Below are 17,849 nucleotides of genomic sequence, written 5' to 3' on the forward strand. Positions count from 1 at the left end.
TGTATGGAATGTGCTGCCGGAGGAGATAGTTGAGGCAGGGACTATCACAGCATTTAGACAGGTATGTGGATAGGATAAGTTCAGAGGGATATGGGCCAAAAGCAAGAAGGTGGGACTAGTGTAGATGGGACATGTTGGTCAGTTTTGTCAAGTTTGGTCGAAGGTCCTGTTTCCACACTGTAAGACTCTATGACCCTAACTGTGGCTTGAGACATTAAAGTTGTCTCTGTATTACCACAGCTTCTTCCTGCAACTCAACTGATTCAGACTGGTGCGATGAACTCCATCTAAGTGATGAACAAACACTGAGGCTTTTGTGGGTGAGAGGCCCTTCGGTAGAGGGCCTACTAGCCTGAGGTTAGCTGCTCTGTTTCTACTCTCGGTCCCCTGGACCTTTGCACCCTGACCTTTATCTGCTGAAGAAGGATCCCAGCCCGAAACGTCACCTCTCCCACGTTCTCCAGAGATGCTGCCTGGCCCGCTGAGTTACTCCAGCACTTTGTGTCCATCTTCATCGGCTCCTCAGGGCCAGAGCTGCCTCTGCTGCTATTCAGCTGAACCAAATCAACAACAACCTGTCTTCCATTGGAGGTATTCCATTGAAGCAATCATGAGTACAATTGTAGGAGCTTAGTTTTGCTCGTTGCTTCTCTCTGGGACTGTGTGATCTCTATCGGGGGTTTCTTGAGCAATACTGACCAGACGTAAATTAAAAGTAATCTGAATGACAGGAGTAACAGTCCATTTTGTTCCTTCTCGATCCCTCGCTGGTCCTTCTCTAGTTTCCGCCACCTGTTTTCAGCGGTCTTCCCTGTATTCTAGCGTCAGGGAGTGAACTTCTTTCCTGTCCCGTGCCCATTAGTCTTTGGGTTTGACCTGTCTTGCCAATGTGTGGTCTTGTTTTGTTATGTCATTCTATCCACTTTCAGCACACGGTGTATTTCCCTTGTAGGAACACTGTGTCTTTTTCCTTTTTAAAGACACCTGTGTGTAGATGTGAATATGTCTGTATGTTGGAGAGAAACAAAAGGCAGCAGAATGGATTCCATTCTGTGGAGCGACAATATATGCCTTTAATCACTATTACAGGAGCTAGATTTATTGTAATGAATAGTGGGTGGACTAGAATGATGCACCACTGTGGGATGGGAAGGAGTGATTTGACTTTGTTGAGCTGCAGAACACATTTAAATATTTGGTTCTTTGGCGACATGAGTATTCATAGCCTAACTGCCCATGAGAAGCTGGTGATGAACTGCTTTTGCCGGTCGACCCGGGTCTATCTGGTGAAGACAGTGGTCCCAAGGTGCTAATGGAGAGGTGGTTTCACAATTTAACCTCAGTGATGATGAAGGACCAGAGATTAATTTCTAAATTGGAATGTTGTGCAACTGTAAAGGGAAGCTAGTACCAGAGGGCATAGCTTTTAAAAATGAGAAAGGCATGCTTTTTTTTAATGCAGAGGATGAAGGGTGCCTGGCATGGGCTGCCAGGGGAGGTGGTTTGAAGCAGATGCGATAGTGGTGTTTAAAAGACTTTGGGATAGGCCACATGGATGTGTAGTCTGAAGAAGGACCTCGACCCGAAAGGTTACCCGTACCTTCTATACAGAGATGCTGCCTGTCCCGCGGAGTTACTCCAGCGTCTATCTTGGGAATGAGATATGCCTTATGTGCAGGTGATTAAGCGATGGTCTCGGCATCATGTTCGGCACAGACTTGGTGGGCCAAAGGGCCTGTCCTTATGCCGTATTGGTCTATGTTATATGGGTGATAGTATTCCCAAGCATCAGCTGCCCTTGTCCTGACAGGTTTCAGTGGTGCTGTCAGAATAGATTAGCCAAGTAACACCAGTGCATTTTGTAGATGGTATACACTGTATCTGTCTGCGATGGATAAGGTTAATGTTTAGGGTGGTGCATGGGGTGCCAGTTAAGCAGGCTGCTTTGTCCTGAAATGTGTGAAGTCATATGAGCGTAGTTGAAACCTGCAGACTCCTGTTGACTCCGTCACACTCCCGGCTCATGGCACCAGAGCATGGCAAATCTTTTGTGCGCTAGACCCATGGGACTCACAGCGCCAGAGACCAGGGTTCGATCCTGACCACGGGTGTTGTCTGCGTGTGGAGTTTCCACGTTCTCCGTGCGGCAGCGTGGGTCTCCTCCGGGTGCTCCGGTTTCTTCCCACATCCCAAAGACGTGCGGGTTTGTAGGCTAATTGACCTCTGTAAATTGCCCCATGTGTGTAAGGAGTGGATGAGAAAGTGGGATGATATAGAGCTGGTGTAAGAAAATGACTGCAGATGCTGGTACAAATCGAAGGTATTTATTCACAAAGTGCTGGAGTAACTCAGCAGGTCAGGCAGCATCTCAGGAGAGAAGGAACGGGTGACGTTTCGGGTCTCGACCCGAAACGTCACCCGATCCTTCTCTCCTGAGATGCTGCCTGACCTGCTGAGTTACTCCAGCACTTTGTGAATAGACCTAGTGTGATCGATGGTTGGTGCAGACTCGATGGGCTGAGAGGCCTGATTCTATGCTGTATCCCTTAACTATAATCTAAACTTTAGAGGAATTACGATCATCCAATATAATCGCCGTACTCTTTTTAAATCACTTTTTTACCTGTAAATTTCCCTACGTTTGGTCTCACCGATGTAGAGAAATTGACCATCTAGAGCAGTTAATACAGCAGATGAGGTTGGAGGAGGTGCAGGTGAACCTTTGTCTCACCTGGAAAGACTGTTTGGGTCCTTGGATGGAGTTGAGGGGGGAGGTAAAGGGACAGGTGTTGCATCTCCTGCGGTTGCAGGGGAAAGTGCCCGGGATGGGGTGGTTTGGGTAGGAAGGGACGAGTGGACCAGGGAGTTATGGAGGGAACAGTCTCTGCGGAAATCAGAAAGGGGAGAGGATGGGAAGATGTGGCCAGTGGTGGGGTCCCGTTGTCGGTGACGGAAATGTTGTAGGATGATTTGTTGGATACGCTGGCTGATGGGGTGGAAGGTGAGAACGAGGGGGATTCTGTCCTTGTTACGAATGGGGGGAGCGCCAGTGACCCTGCTTCGATCCTAGTTGCTGTCTGCGTGGAGTTTGCACGTTCTCCCTGTGCCCGCATGGGTTTTCTCCGGGGGCTCCAGTTTCCCCCCCACAACCCAAAGACATGCAGGTTTGTAGCTTAACTGGCTTCTGTAAATTGTTCCTAGTGTGTAGGATAGAACTGGCGTATGGGTGATAATTGGTAGGTGCAGACTTGATGGGCCAAAGCGTGTGTTTCCACGTTGTGTCTCCAAGAGGAGTCCCTTTTCCTCCCAACTCCACAAAAGATGAAAAGAGAAAAACTGTACATGGACATTCAGCATATGCTGACGGTGCATTTAATGCGTGCTTGTCCACCAGGACCCTGCACATTGACTGCAGCGTGCAGATTTTTCATAGTGACTTGCAGCATGGGGCACTCTCCTAGTTTGCTTCTGCTATAAGTATGGAGAGGAGGTAGGACTAAAATATGCTGGAGTAACTCAGCGGGTCAGGCAGCATCTCTGGAGAACATGGATAGGAACGTTTCGGGTGGAGACCATTCTTCAGACCCCATGGAGTGGAACATGGAAGCCATTTCTGGCAGTAATTCTGCACATGGTGGACCTTGAGGTACACTTTTACATCTATGAAATAGCCACAGGGTGGTTTCACTTCACAGCTACATGCTCAAGCTAGTGACAATGATTAGGGTTGGGTCAGAACATCCCAAAATGAAGAGCCATTGAACAAACAGGCACACTTGCCTTCCCTCTGCTCTCAGTTTTAACATGGTCTTTGCAGTCTTACAAGTCAACATGAGTCTTCACGTTGTATATTAATGATTTGGACTCAGGGAGTGAAGGCTTTGTGGCCAAGTTTACGGATGATACAAACATAGGCGGAGGGGCAGGTAGTGCAGAGAAAGCAGGGACTCTGCAGAAGGACTTGGACAGGTTGGGAGAGTGGACAGAGAAGTGGCAGATGGAAGAAAGTGTAGCAAAGTGTGGAGTCATGCATTTTGGTAGTAGGAATAAAGGCATAGACTATTTTCTAAATGGGGAGAGAATCCAGAAATCGGAGGTGCAAAGGGACTTGGGAGTGCTGGTGCAGGATTCCCAAAAAGTTGATCTGCAAGTCGAATCGGTGGTAAAGAAAGCAAACGCAATGCTAGCATGTATTTCAAGCTGGCTTGAATACAAAAACAGGGATGTAATGCTGAGGCTCTATAAGGCGCTGGTAAGGCTGCATTTGGAATATTGTGAGCACAATATCTGAGGGAGGATGTGCTGGCTCTGGAGAGGGTCCAGAGGAGGTTTACAAGAATGATCCCAGGAATGAGTAGGTTAACCTATGATGAGCGTTTGTCACCACTGGGCCTGTACTCGCTGGAGTTTAGAAGAATGAGGGGAGACCTCATGGAAACGTACAGAATAGTGAAAGGCTTGATTAGAGTAGATGTGGAGAGGATGTTTCCACTAGTGGGAGAGTTTAGGACTAGAGGTCCTGGCCTCAGAATTAAAGGACGTTCCTTTAGGAAGGAGATGAGGAGGAATTTCTTTAGTCAGAGGGTGGTGAATCTGTGGAATTCTTTGCCACAGAAGGCTGTGGAGGCCGTCAGTGGATATTTTTAAGGCGGAGATAGAGAGATTCTTGATTAGTACAGTGTTAGTCAGTGGTTATGGGGAGAAGGCAGGAGAATGGGTTTAGGAGGGAAAGATAGATCAGCCATGATTGAACTGTAGAGTAGATTTGATGGGCCGAATGGCCAAAATCTACACATATCACATGACATGACATGACTTAAGGAAGAGCACTATTCCTAAACCAAGAACTTTATACTTTAGAGAAACAGGCCCTTCGGCCCAACGTGTCCGTGCCGACCAGCGGTCACCCCGTACACCAGCACTATCCTACACAATAGGGACAATTCTTACAATTTTACCAAAGCCAATTAATCTACAAACGCACGTCTTTGGTGTGTGGGAGGAAACTGGACCATCGGGAGAAACCCCACGCGGTCTCAGGGAGAACGTGCAAACTCCGTACAGACAGCACCCGTAGTCAGGATTGAAGCCGGATCCCTGGCGCTGTGAGGCAGCAACTCTACCGCTGAGCCACTGTGCTGCCAAGGCAAGAAGCTGATCTGCCGATCACATATCACCAAGCCTTGGTCAAACAAAAGGACAAATTCTGCAGGGGAAACCGAAAAGTGAACAAGCACCTCGGTTTTTTTTCCACAGATTTTTCTCTGATAAAACATTTTCCACTTTTTCAAACGGCTAAGTATAGAATTTGCCGTTTGTCGCTAGTGGGAGTACAGCCAAAAATAACAACAATAATTATAAACCGCAATGTTCATGCACAGTTCTTATGAATTTTCAATTTCTATCTCGTGAATTTAGGTCAGGAAACCAGTTGAAGTCACGGTAATCATTTGCATTCAGAGTGAAAACGAGCCAAAAGAATCAGGTAGCATCAGATCTAAATCTGTTTAATCAACGAATTAATTTTGGAGGTAGTGTCTAAAATGCAGTAATTCTGATCTTACAAATGATTACGCCAAGAAAAGTGGATTTATTTCCTCATCTGGACTCTCCACACAGCTTTGTTGAGATGTCACCAGTGAAAGCATTGGGCAAAAGTGGTCCTTCAATGAATGGGCCTGAGCAGAGTGATGTACATTCAGAGCAAGAAGGGAAAAGGCGTTGCAAAAAGGAGCTTGTTGGTGATATTTTAGTTTAGTTTGGTTTCGAGATGCAGCGCAGAAACAGGCTCTTCGGCCCTCCGAGTCCGTGCCGACCAGCGATCCCCATACACTAACACTAGGGACAGTTTACAACTATACCAAGCCAATTAACCCACAAACCTGTACGTCTTTGGAGTGTGGGAGAAAATCGGAGATCCCGGAGAAAACCCACACGGGTCACGGAGAGAAGGTACAAACTCAAAACAGACAAGCACCCGTTGTCAGATCCGAACCCGGGTCTCTGGCGCTGTAAGCCAGCCACCCTACCACTGTGCCAGCATGTTGCCCACGTAAAGTGCTAGGCTAGAGTAACGCAGCAGGTCAGGCAGCATCTGTGGAGAGAATGGATAGGTGACGTTTCAGATCTGGACCCTTCTTCAAACTGATTGTAGTTCCAGCTCTCCCCCCTCTACTACAATCTGTCTGAAGATGGGTCACGACACAAAATGGTGCCTGTCCACGTTCTCCACAGATGCTGCCTGACCCGCCGAGTTACTCCAGCACTTTGTGTTCAACACAAGATTTCAGCATCTGCAGTTTCTTGTGTCTGCATCTTGTTGATATTATGTCCGGGTTTCAGGCAAAGATAGATTTATAAAGGGGTTTTCACATCCCAGGTATGTTCTCAAGTAATTTTCAAGTTTATGAAGTGTTTGCTGTAATCTCAGGAAATGCGGCAATCCATTTGCACAAGTCCCCATAAACAGCAATAAGATAGATAACTAGATAAATTAATAAGTTCCAGAAGCAGAATTGGGCCATTTGGCCTATCAAGTCTACTCTGCCATTTAATCCTGGCTGATCTATCTTTCCCTCTCAACCCCATTCTCCTGTCTTCTCCCCATAACCCCTGGCACCCTTACTAATTAAAAATCTGTCAATCTCCACCTTAAAAATATCCATTGACCATGGCCTCTACGGCCATCTGATGAATCCCATCTGATGAATGACTAAAAAAATTGCTCCTTATCTCCCTTCTAAAGGTACGTTCTTTTATTCTGAGGCTATGGCCTCTGGTCCCAGACCTCTCCCACTAGTGGAAACATTGATCCCAGGTCTCTGGCACTGTAAGGCAGCAGCTCTACCACTAAGCCACTCTCGAGCCATACGGTGTGGAATCAGGCCCTTCCACTCAACTTGACCATGCCCACCAATATGCCCCCCATTCTAGTCCCACCTGCCTGCGTTTGGCCTATATCCCTGTAACGTATACTATTCATGTACCTGTCCAAATGTTTCTTAAATGTTGTGATAGTACCTGCCTCAAATTGCAACGGTAAATTCAAGGCGGCATGGTTGGGCAGTGGTAGAGTTGCTGCCTTACAGTGCCAGAGACTCGGGTTCAGTCCTGACTATGGGTGCTTGCCTGTACGGAGTTTGTACGTTCTCCCTATGACCACATGGGTTTTCTCCCACACTTCAAAGACGTGCAGGTTTGTTGGCTAGTTGGCTGTGGTAAAATTGTCAATTGTCCTTAGTGTGTAGGAAAGTGCTAGTGTATAGGGAAGTGCTAGTGCACTGGGTGGTCGCTGGTCGGCGCCGACTCGGTGGGCCAAAGGGCCTGTTTCTACGCAGTATCTCTGGTCTAAAGTAAAGACTGTAAATATCTCAGGTGTGGGAGTAGAGGAGGTGGTAGAAGTAGGGGAGGTGCACAATATGCACCCAGGTAACCTCCTGACACCCTTCAACAATATTGTCAATCCCTTAACTCAGAGGAAGCTTGCTGCAACTCCATCCCAAGATCCCTGGGTCCAGTTTGTATATTAATGCATAAACAGTAGCCAAAGGTAACAGAATTCTGAAACAAAGCACAAGGTGCTGGAGGTTGAGAAGGATCTGGTGTTGGAGAGGGTCCAGAGGAGGTTTACGAGAATGATCCCAGGAATGATTGGGTTAACATATGATTAGCTTTTGACAGCCTATGGCAGCTCGTTCTACATACACCGATCAGCCAAAACATTATGACCTGATGAGCCAAAACATTATGACCACCTGCCGAATATGCTGTTGGTCCTCCGTGTGCAGCCCCATACGCAGCAGGGTGCGATGCACTGTGCATTGTGACACATTCCTCCCATGACCACCATTAAGATTTTCTGTGACTTGTGCCACAGTAGACCTTCTGTCGGTTCGGACCAGACGGGATAGCCTTCGTTGCCCTCACGCATTGATGAGCCTTGGGCGCCCAACACCCTGTCTGTCGCCGGTTTGTGGTTTGTCCCTCCTCGGACCACTGTCGGTAGGTACTCACCACTGCTGACCAGGAGCACCCCACAAGCCTTGCCGTTTCAGAGATGCTCTGACCCAGTCGTCTGGCCATAACAATTTGGCCCTTGTCAAAGTCGCTCAGGTCTTTACTCCTGTCCATTTCTCCTGCATCCAACACATCAACTTCAAGAACTGACTGTTCACTTGCTCCCCAATATATCCCACCCCTTGACAGGTGCCATTGTAACAAGATAATCAATGTTATTGACTATGCCTGTCAGTGGTCATAATGTTTTGGCTGATCTGCCACCCTTTGTGTAAAAAAGTGCCTCTTAGGTTCCTAATAAATCTTTCCCCCCTCACCTTAAACCTATGTCCTCTGGTTCTCGATTCCCCAACACTGGGTAAAAGACTCTGCATTTACCCTATTTATTCCTCCCATGATCTTGCACACCTCTATAAGATAACGGTGGCGCAGCGGTAGAGTTGCTGCCTTACAGCGAATGCAGCGCCTGAGACTCAGGTTCGATCCTGACTACGGGCGCCGTCTGTACGGAGTTTGTACGTTCTCCCCGTAACCTGCGTGGGTTTTCTCCGAGATCTTCGGTTTCTTCCCACACTCCAAAGATGTACAGGTATGTAGGTTAATTGACTGGGTAAAATGTAAAAATTGTCCCTATTGTGTGTAGGATAGTGGTAGTGTGCGGGGATCGCTGGGCGGCGCGGACCCGGTGGGCCGAAGGGCCAGTTTCCGCGCTGTATCTCTAAATCTAAAATCTAAAAACAAAATCTAAATAACCTCTCATCTTCCTGCGCCGCAAGGAATAAAGTCCTAGCCTGCTCAACCTCTCCCTATAGTTCAGGCCCTCGAGGCCTGGCAACATCCTCGTAACCTCCTCCTGCGATTCTCACATCTTGAGTGCCTCTCTTGTTTAATTACTCCACACTCCACTGTTGACAGCCATTCATTCAGAGACATGGCCCGATATTCCTTCTCCCCTTCATTCTCCCTCCTCACTCAAAATACTGGTGAAAGCATACCGCTAGGCTTCTTATATGGTGCAGTGACAGCCTGCAATTTAATATCTCACCTCTTCTGTGACTAGTATTTAAATGCAGGTTGTTGATTTCACATGGAGTGGATGTTTCCACTAGTGGGAGTGTCTAGGACCAGAGGGCACAGCCTCAGAATAAACGCATGTACCTTTAGAAAGGAGATGAGGAGGAATTTCTTTAGCCAGAGGGTGGTGAATCTGTGGAATTCATCGCCACTGTTGGCTGTGGTGGCCAAGTCAATGGGAATTTTGAAGTGGAGATTGACAGGTTCTTGATTAGTAGGTGGTTCAAAGGTTGCGGGGGGAAGGCAGGAGAATGGGGTTGAGAGGGCAAGGTAGATCAGCCATGATTGAATGTCGGAGTAGACTCGATGGGCCGAATAGCCTAATTCTGCTCCTCTGAACTCATTATAGGTATGGATAGCGTCGTTTGCAAGAAACGTTTTTCCCCATATCAGAAGCAGATAAAACGAGAGGACATAGATTTCAGGTACGGGGGAAAGGATTCAGAGGGGATAAAGAGGTGACCTTATTTATCCAGAAAATGGTCAGGACCTGGAATGCAGTGCATGAAAGAATAGTTGAGGCTGGGATGCTGAAGCTTGGAAGCTTGTAGACGAATGCTTGAATTACTCTGGCATAGAAGGTTATTGACCAAATACCAAGAGAGAGGATTAAAATGGATGGGTATTTACTGGTCGGAGTGGATAAGCTGGGCCGAATGGTCTGTTTCCATGCTGTCTGATTCCATAGCTCTGTGACTCTGTCAAAAGTTATTTGTATTAACCATTAATCAGATGGGTAGCAGTTTTGTCTGGGGCAGCAGGTTATGGGCTGAAGTACAAAATCATGAGACGAATAGATCGGGTAGACCCATAGTAGCAGAATCGAGAACCAGAGGGCATAGGTTTAAGATGAGGGAGGTAAGATTTAATAGGAATCTGAGTGGTAACTTTTTCACACAAAAGGTGGTTGGTGTATGGAACGAGCTCCCCGAGGAGGTAGTTGATGTAGGTACTATTGCAATGTTTAAGAAACATTTAGGCAGGTACATGGATAGGACAGGTTTAGAGGGATATTGGCCAAACAAAGGCAGGTGGGACTAGCACAGATGGGGCATGTTGGTTGGTGTGGTCAAGTTGGGCCAAAGGGCCTGTTTCCAGGCTGGATGGCTCCATGACTCTGAGCCCAACTCCAAGATTTTGAACACAAGATCTAGGCTGACGAACTGAGGGAACATTGCGGTCATAGAGGTGCCACCTTATGAATGGATTGGTAGCCACAAAAGATTTTAAGAGCACGAGAGTTAACTTCCAGTGTAAAACACAAAGTGCTGGGGTAACTCAGCGGGTCAGGCGGCATTTGTGGAGGGAACGGATTGGCGACGTTTTGGGTCAAGACCTTTCTTCGGACGGGAGTAGTGGGGAGCAAGCTGGGGAAAGAGGGGTGAGGGCAGCGCCAAGCCTGGCAAGAGATAGGTGGATGGAGTGGGTGGGGTGGTGGAGAGTGGGGTGATCGGCAAATGGTTGAGTAACCCTTGTGTCTTGGCTAATGTGTAACGTTAAGAACGGTTTCTGGTCTCTGTCACATTGCTGTTGTTGGGAGCTTCCTGTGCTTAAGTTGTTGGCTACGTTTCCAACATTACAACAGTGCTGGTGCTAAAAATATATTTCGCTGCTATAAAAAGATTGTGATATCATGAGGCAAGGAGAGGTGGTATATACTGTAAACACAAGACTTCATTTTATACTTTAATGCAATTCCTTTCATTCTTTTCTGCTTTCAAATGAATGCGGCACAAGGGAACCCAAGCCTATGCTCAGACCTACCCTGATCAGGCGGCAATGTTTGCATCAGATGCAGTCCTCTCTTCAATGCAAAAACCCAAATAGTTAAAACTTCCGGGAATGTGAGCTTCTTCTGGAAAATTACGTTCTGTTGACCAGCCAATCAGTTCAGTGGCTGAATTCCAAGTCATCTGGAATCGGGGACATGCAGATCCTTAAAGATTTTACTCTTGGCTTCTGCGCTAACGATCTATCTGCTTTCCCTTCCAGACTGGAGACTTGAGCCTGTTTTCATTGCCCCGCAAGTCTTGCCTCAGAATAATCAAACTAGAGACATCACATCTCCCTCCACTTTAGAAGCACGATAAATATATAAAATGAAACATGATCAAATCAAACTAAAATATAAACTGAAAGTCCGAGCAAAAATAAGCTGCTCACTAAATTGAAGCGTAATGTTATTAACTACATTTGCTGGATACATTGTGTCTTTCGGTGGTACCTACTGGGTGGGAAAGGCTCGGGGTCAGATACGTGAAGGGGTGAGGAGGGAAAGATTTAACTGGAGCCTGAGGGGTAGCCTTTTTATACAAAGGGTGGAAGGTATATGAAACAAGCTGCTGGAGGAGATAGTTCAGGCAGGTATTATCATTATAATGGATGGACAGGTTTAGGCACATGGATAGGACAGGTTTAGAGCGTTGTGGCCAAGTGTAAGCAGGTGGGACTAGTGTTAACAAGCCCATTTTGTTTTCCCCACATTCATAGAAACATAGAAAATAGGTACAAGGGTAGGCCGTTCGGCCCTTCGAGCCAGCACCGCCATTCAATATGATCATGGCTGATCATACAAAATCAGTACCCCGTTGGTGCTTTTTCCCCATATCCCTTGATTCCCTTAGCCCTAAGAGCTAAATCTAACTCTCTCTTGAAGATTTTACTCCAGCTTTTTGTGTCTACCCTTGCCAATGTGTTTGTTCTACTCCAGGACTTGACCACATCATTCAGGTTGACATTGAGTGCAGTCTTAATGAAATGCTGGTGGTGCAGCGGTAGAGTTGCTGCCTCACAGCCACTTACAGCACCAGAGACCCGAGTTCGATCCCGACTACGGGTGCTGACTGCACGTTCTGCCCGTGACCGAGCGGGTCCTCTCCGAGATCTCCAGCTTCTCCCCCGCACTCCAAAGACGCACAGGTTTGTAGATTAATTGGCTTGGTATAAGTGTAAATTGTCCCTATTGTGACTAGGATTCCAAACAACTGCCCTCATATTCCACCGCACAAGAGATTTACAGCAGCCGGTTAAAAAAAAAACATTTGGACAAGTTCATAGGTAGGAAAGGTTTAGAAGGATATGGGTCAAATGCAGGCAGGTGGGACCAGCTCAGATGGGGCATCTCGGTCAGCTTGGACAAGTTGGGCTGAAGGGCCTATTTCCGTGCTGTATGACTCCATGACTCTACGACTCAACTAACTTGCACCTATTTGGAGTGTAGGAGGAAACCAGAGCACATGGTCAAAGGAAGAAGGTGCTGACCTCACACAGACAGCACTGGAGGTCAGCACTGAAGCTGGGTCAGTGAGGTGGTAGTTCTACTGACTATGCCATTGCACCTCCCAAAAGTAATTGGCGGCACGGTGGCGCAGCAGGTGGAGCTGCTGCCTCACAGCACCAGAGACTTGTGTTCAATCCTGACCTTGGGTGCTGTCTACACATTCTCCCTGTGATCGCATGTATTTCCTCCTTGTGCTCCGGTTTCCTCCCACATCCCAAAGACGAGCGGGTGTGCAGGTTAATTGGCCTCCATTAAAAATCACCCCGAGTCGGTAGGGAGTGTGCGGAATTAGATCAAAAGCCAGGGGTTGACAGGCTCTTGATTAGTAAGAGTGTCAAAGGTTACAAGGAGAAGACTGTTGGGAAGATGCTATGAGGTTGCAGGGTGACTTGGACAGGTTGTGCGAGTGGGCGGATGCATGGCAGATGCAGTTTAATGTGGATAAGTGTGAGGTTATCCACTTTGGTGGTAAGAATAAGAAGGCAGATTATTATCTGAAAGGTGTCAAGTTAGGAAAAGGGGACGTAGAACGAGATCTGGGTGTCCTTGTGCATCAGTCACTGAAAGGAAGCATGCAGGTACAGCAGGCAGTGAAGAAAGCCAATGGAATGTTGACCTTCATAACAAGGGGAGTTGAGTATAGGAGCAAAGAGGTCCTTCTGCAGTTGTACAGGGTCTTAGTGAGACCGCACCTGGAGTACTGTGTGCAGTTTTGGTCTCCAAATTTGAGGAAGGATATTCTTGCTATTGAGGGCGTGCAGCGTAGGTTTACTAGGTTAATTCCCGGAATGGCGGGACTATCATATGTTGAAAGACTGGAGCGACTAGGCTTGTATACACTGGAATTTAGAAGGATGTGAGGGGATCTTATCGAAACGTATAAGATTATTATGGTGTTGGACACGTTAGAGGCAGGAAACATGTTCCCAATGTTGGGGGAGTCCAGAACAAGGGGCCACGGTTTAAGAATAAGGGGTAGGCCATTTAGAACTGAGATGAGGAAAAACTTTTTCAGTCAGAGAGTTGTGAATCTGTGGAATTCTCTGCCTCAGAAGGCAGTGGAGGCCAATTCTCTGAATGCATTCAAGAGAGAGCTAGATAGAGCTCTTAAGGATAGCGGAGTCAGGGGTTATGGGGAGAAGGCAGGAACGGGGTACTGATTGAGAATGATCAGCCGTGATCACATTGAATGGCGGTGCTGGCTCAAAGGGCCGAATGGCCTCCTCCTGCACGTATTGTCTATTGTCTAAGACAGGAGAATGGTGTTGAGAGGGAAAGGTAGATCAGCCATGATTGAACGGCAGAGTAGATTCAATGGGCCGAATGGCCTAAATCTGCTCCTATGACTCATGAACATGAACTTATGAAGTCGCGTGTGAATGGATGGTCAATGGTTGGTGTGGACTCAGTGGGCTGAAGGGCCAGTTTCCATGCTGTATCTGTAAACTAATTGCCTCAACGAAAAAAGTTATTAAGGACCCACACAAGCCCTCTGTATCCCCCAAGGTTACGGTTGTGAGAGAGGAATTCTGTGAGATTTGCAGCACAAAATCATGGATACTGGAAGATTTACAACACAGTAAAAAGCCATTTGACCTAATGTGCCTATACTGGCTGAGAGAGAGCTAGCCAGCCAAAGCCACCTCCCAGCACTTGATCCATGGCTCCTTGAGTCATAATTCATCCAGTGCACATCCAACTCTTCCATTCTTTCAGACTGAAATGTCCAAATCGTGACCACACTCCGGGTGACAAAGTTACTCCATCTCCCTTCAAATCTTTATGCAATTACTTTAAATCTATGTCCCCTGGTTTGTAACCGACCAGGAAATGAGTCCTATTTACTCTATCTAAATTCCGCCTAATTTTACATTCCTCAATTAAGCCTGCTCTTAGCTTCCTGTTCCAAAAGCGGCAACTCCAGTTTGCCCAATCTTCCTCAAAGCTACAACCTTCCAGACTTTCAACATCCTCAGAAATCGTCTCCTCACCCGTCTCAGCCCCTTCTCAATGTTCCTGCAAGGTGAGGGTGTAACCTGTACACAGCAACAGAGTTGTGGTCAATCTAACATCACATAGAACGTAGAACAGTACAGCACAGGAAGGGGCCCTTTGGCCTACAATGTCCATGCCAGGCATGATGCCAAGTTAATCTACTCTGCCTGCACTTTCCATATCCCTCCATTCATAGAACATAGAGCCTACAGCCTACAGGCCAAAACTATAACCTCCAAATAAGCTCTGAACTACATAGATTTGAGGGCATTGCTTTTGCTTTTTTTCACTGTTATTGTCTGTTTGTTTTATGTGTTTGTATGTATGTATGTATGTATGTATGTATGTATGCAGGTATGTATGTATGTATGTATGTATGTATGTATGTATGTATGTATGTATGTATGTATGTATGTATGTATGTATGTATGTATGTATGTATGTATGTATGTATGTATGTATAAGAAAATAACTGCAGATGCTGGTACGAATCGAAGGTATTTATTCACAAAATGCTGGAGTAACTCAGCAGGTCAGGCAGCATCTCAGGAGAGAAGGAATGGGTGACGTTTCGGGTCGAGACCCTTCTTCAGACTGATGTCAGGGGGGCGGGACAAAGGAAGGATATAGGTGGAGAGGAAGATAGAGGGAGATCTGGGAAGGAGGAGGGGAAGGGAGGGACAGAGGAACTATCTAAAGTTGGAGAAGTCGATGTTCATACCACTGGGCTGCAAGCTGCCCAGGCGAAATATGTATGTATGTATGTATGTATGTATGTATGTATGTATGTATGTATGTATGTATGTATGTATGTATGTATGTATGTATGTATGTATGTATGTATGTATGTATGTATGTATGTATGTATGTATGTATGTATGTATGTATGTATGTATGTGTACAGGATATATATATATATATATATATATATATATATGGAGAACTGTGTCAGGGCAAGCGCTCAGTAGGAGGACAGAAGAAACGGTTTAAGGACTGCCTCAAAGTGTCCCTCAAAGACTTGGACATCAACCTCAGCACTTGGGAGTCTCTTGCTCTGGACCGTCCAACCTGGCGTAGGCAAGATCACCACAGGAGCCCGTGCAGCAGAGAACAGACGCACTGCAGAGGCCCAGAGGAACCGCACCGCGCGCAAGGCCCGGGCTACCTCCACTTCCACTGCAGCACCCATCCACTTGTGTCCTACGTGTGGGCGTCCCTTCCGGGCCCGGATTGGCCTCACCAGTCACTTCCGGACCCACAGTCACCAATCCTCCAACTGAAAGTGAAGTCATGGTCATCTTCGAACCCGAAGGACGAACAACAACACAACATATATATATATATATATATTCATAAGTATTATATATATTATATATATTCATATAATATATTATATACATTCATCAGTCTGAAGAAGGACCTCGACCCGAAACGTCGCCCATTCCTTCTCTCCTGACATGCTGCCTGACCTGCTGAGTTACTCCAGCATTTTGTGAAATATATATATATATTCATAATTCTAGCATCTACAGGTTTTTTGTATTTATACTTGAAACACAGTTCACTGGCTGGTAAATGTTTTGTGGGAGATGCTGAAATTGTGCAGAGCAGAAATGAAATCCAAGTATTTTTCGATGACAGACACAAAATGCTGGAGTTACTCAGCAGGTCAGGCAGCATCTCCGGAATAGGTGACGTTTCAAGCCGGAACCTTTTTCAGAAGAAAGGTTCCTATTCCTTTTCTTCGGAAATGCTGCCTGAACCGCTGAGTTACCCCAGCATTTCTGTGTCTATCTTCATTATAAACCAGCATCTGGAGTTCCTTCCTACACATCCAAGTTTTTTTGTTTTACTTACACTCCAGGAGTAGGAGTTTCACTATTGACTGCAGATGCTGGTTTAGAAAAAAAAGATACAAAGCGCTGGAGTAACTCAGCAGGTCAGGCAGCATCTCTGAAGAACATGGATACAGTAAAATGTAGAAACAAAGAACTGCAAGTGCTGAGTTACTCCAGCACTTTGTATTTTATTTTGTAAACCAGCACCTGCAGTTCTACATTTCACTGCTCCACAGTAAAATCTCCTCAAGGTATGCCTACTTTGAAAAAGTTCTATTCTCCTGACGGGAGTTCTGCTCCTACCTCTGAGATCAACCTATCGCTTGCCAGGCTTTGTCCTGCACTCCTCTATTTCAGCTTTCATCCCTAACCCAATCTGTCTGAAGAAGGGTCTCGACTCCAAAGGGTCACTTATCTTCTCCAGAGATGCTGCCTGACCTGCTGAGTTAAAGTTAAGGAGTCTTACAGCGTGGGAACGGGCCTCTCGGCCCAACTTGCCCACACCTGCCAACATGTACCATCCAGGTTAGCCCCACCTGCCTGCGTTTGGCCCATATCCCTCCAAACCTGCCCTATCCATGTACTTGTCTAAATGTTTCTTAAGGCAGTGGAGGCCAATTCTCTGAATGCATTCAAGAGAGAGCTGGATAGAGCTCTTAAGGATAGCGGAGTCAGGGGGTACGGGGAGAAGGCAGGAACGGGGTACTGATTGAGAATGATCAGCCATGATCACATTGAATGGCGGTGCTGGCTCGAAGGGCCGAATGGCCTCCTCCTGCACCTATTGTCTATCTATTGAAACGTAGTAATAGTACCGTCCCATATACCCACCACCCTTTGTGTGAAAAAGGTTACCCCTCAGGTTGATACTAAATCCCCCCTCCTCCCTCCCCCTCACCTTAAGCCTATGTCATCTGGTCCTTGATACCCCTACTCTGGCCAAGAGACTGTGTCAGTCTCACCAGATCTGGTGATTTTGAGTCACTCCAGCAGTTTGTGTCTCTTTCTTCAGCTGTGACTTTCACGCGGGGTTGAACTACGATGACCAGAATGCTTTCTGGAGCGCCGTTTGCTTTGCGTAAGTTGCTGTCGTCTTCAGTCCCTTGTGTTCCCTCCCTCCCCTCCCTTCCTTTCCTTGACGCTATGCTGAGGCCACCCTATCCAGTGTGGCGGCCGACACCAGCCCCGCCCGCTGCCCAGGAAGCAGCCGTAGGTTGATGCTAATGTACTTGGCAAGATTCAAGAGAGACACAGAAAATCTACCAGCGGCCGCATAACACGCCGTGTGATGAACTTGTGTGTGGTTTGAGGGGAGGTGGGCGCCCGTTATATTCGCTGTACTCTTGCCCAAAGTGGATTTTAAACCTGAACGGTCCTTGCACCATGTTACTCGTCTCCCAGAGAGTTGAGGCGCCGCGCATGGAACAGCACATCTCGGTATGTAAAACACAATCTCAACTTGTCTGAATGGGGGGCTTGTTTCTTTTTAAATTTTTTTAAACAAAAATCTTCCGCCCGGGCTTTCCCGGCGGTCAGGTCGACCCGAAGGTTGAGATAGACAGAGAGAGAGAGAGAGTGGGATACATACCAGACCTCCCTCCAGTCTGTGTTGGTTAGAACCTCACGCGTTTGAGGGGAGAGAAAGC

The 17,849-nt window shown here is 46.8% G+C and overlaps 1 protein-coding gene across 2 annotated transcripts in view; it reads left to right on the forward strand.

The window, feature by feature from the left end:
* Nucleotides 1–17,849, forward strand: part of LOC144600341 (mastermind-like protein 2) — a 444,980-nt gene that overhangs the window by 322,197 nt on the left and 104,934 nt on the right. The window contains exon 1 of one of the 2 annotated variants that reach the window (XM_078411913.1): nucleotides 17,439–17,640. The exons of the other annotated variant lie outside the window; for it this stretch is intronic. Within the exon in view, the coding sequence (XP_078268039.1) occupies nucleotides 17,587–17,640 (54 nt within the window). The 5' untranslated portion in view covers nucleotides 17,439–17,586. Of the gene's footprint in view, nucleotides 1–17,438; nucleotides 17,641–17,849 lie in introns of those variants that run through there. 2 annotated transcript variants of the gene reach the window in all.

The sequence above is a fragment of the Rhinoraja longicauda genome, chromosome 15 (genome assembly GCF_053455715.1).
Source record: "Rhinoraja longicauda isolate Sanriku21f chromosome 15, sRhiLon1.1, whole genome shotgun sequence".
Classification (NCBI taxonomy): domain Eukaryota; kingdom Metazoa; phylum Chordata; class Chondrichthyes; order Rajiformes; family Arhynchobatidae; genus Rhinoraja; species Rhinoraja longicauda.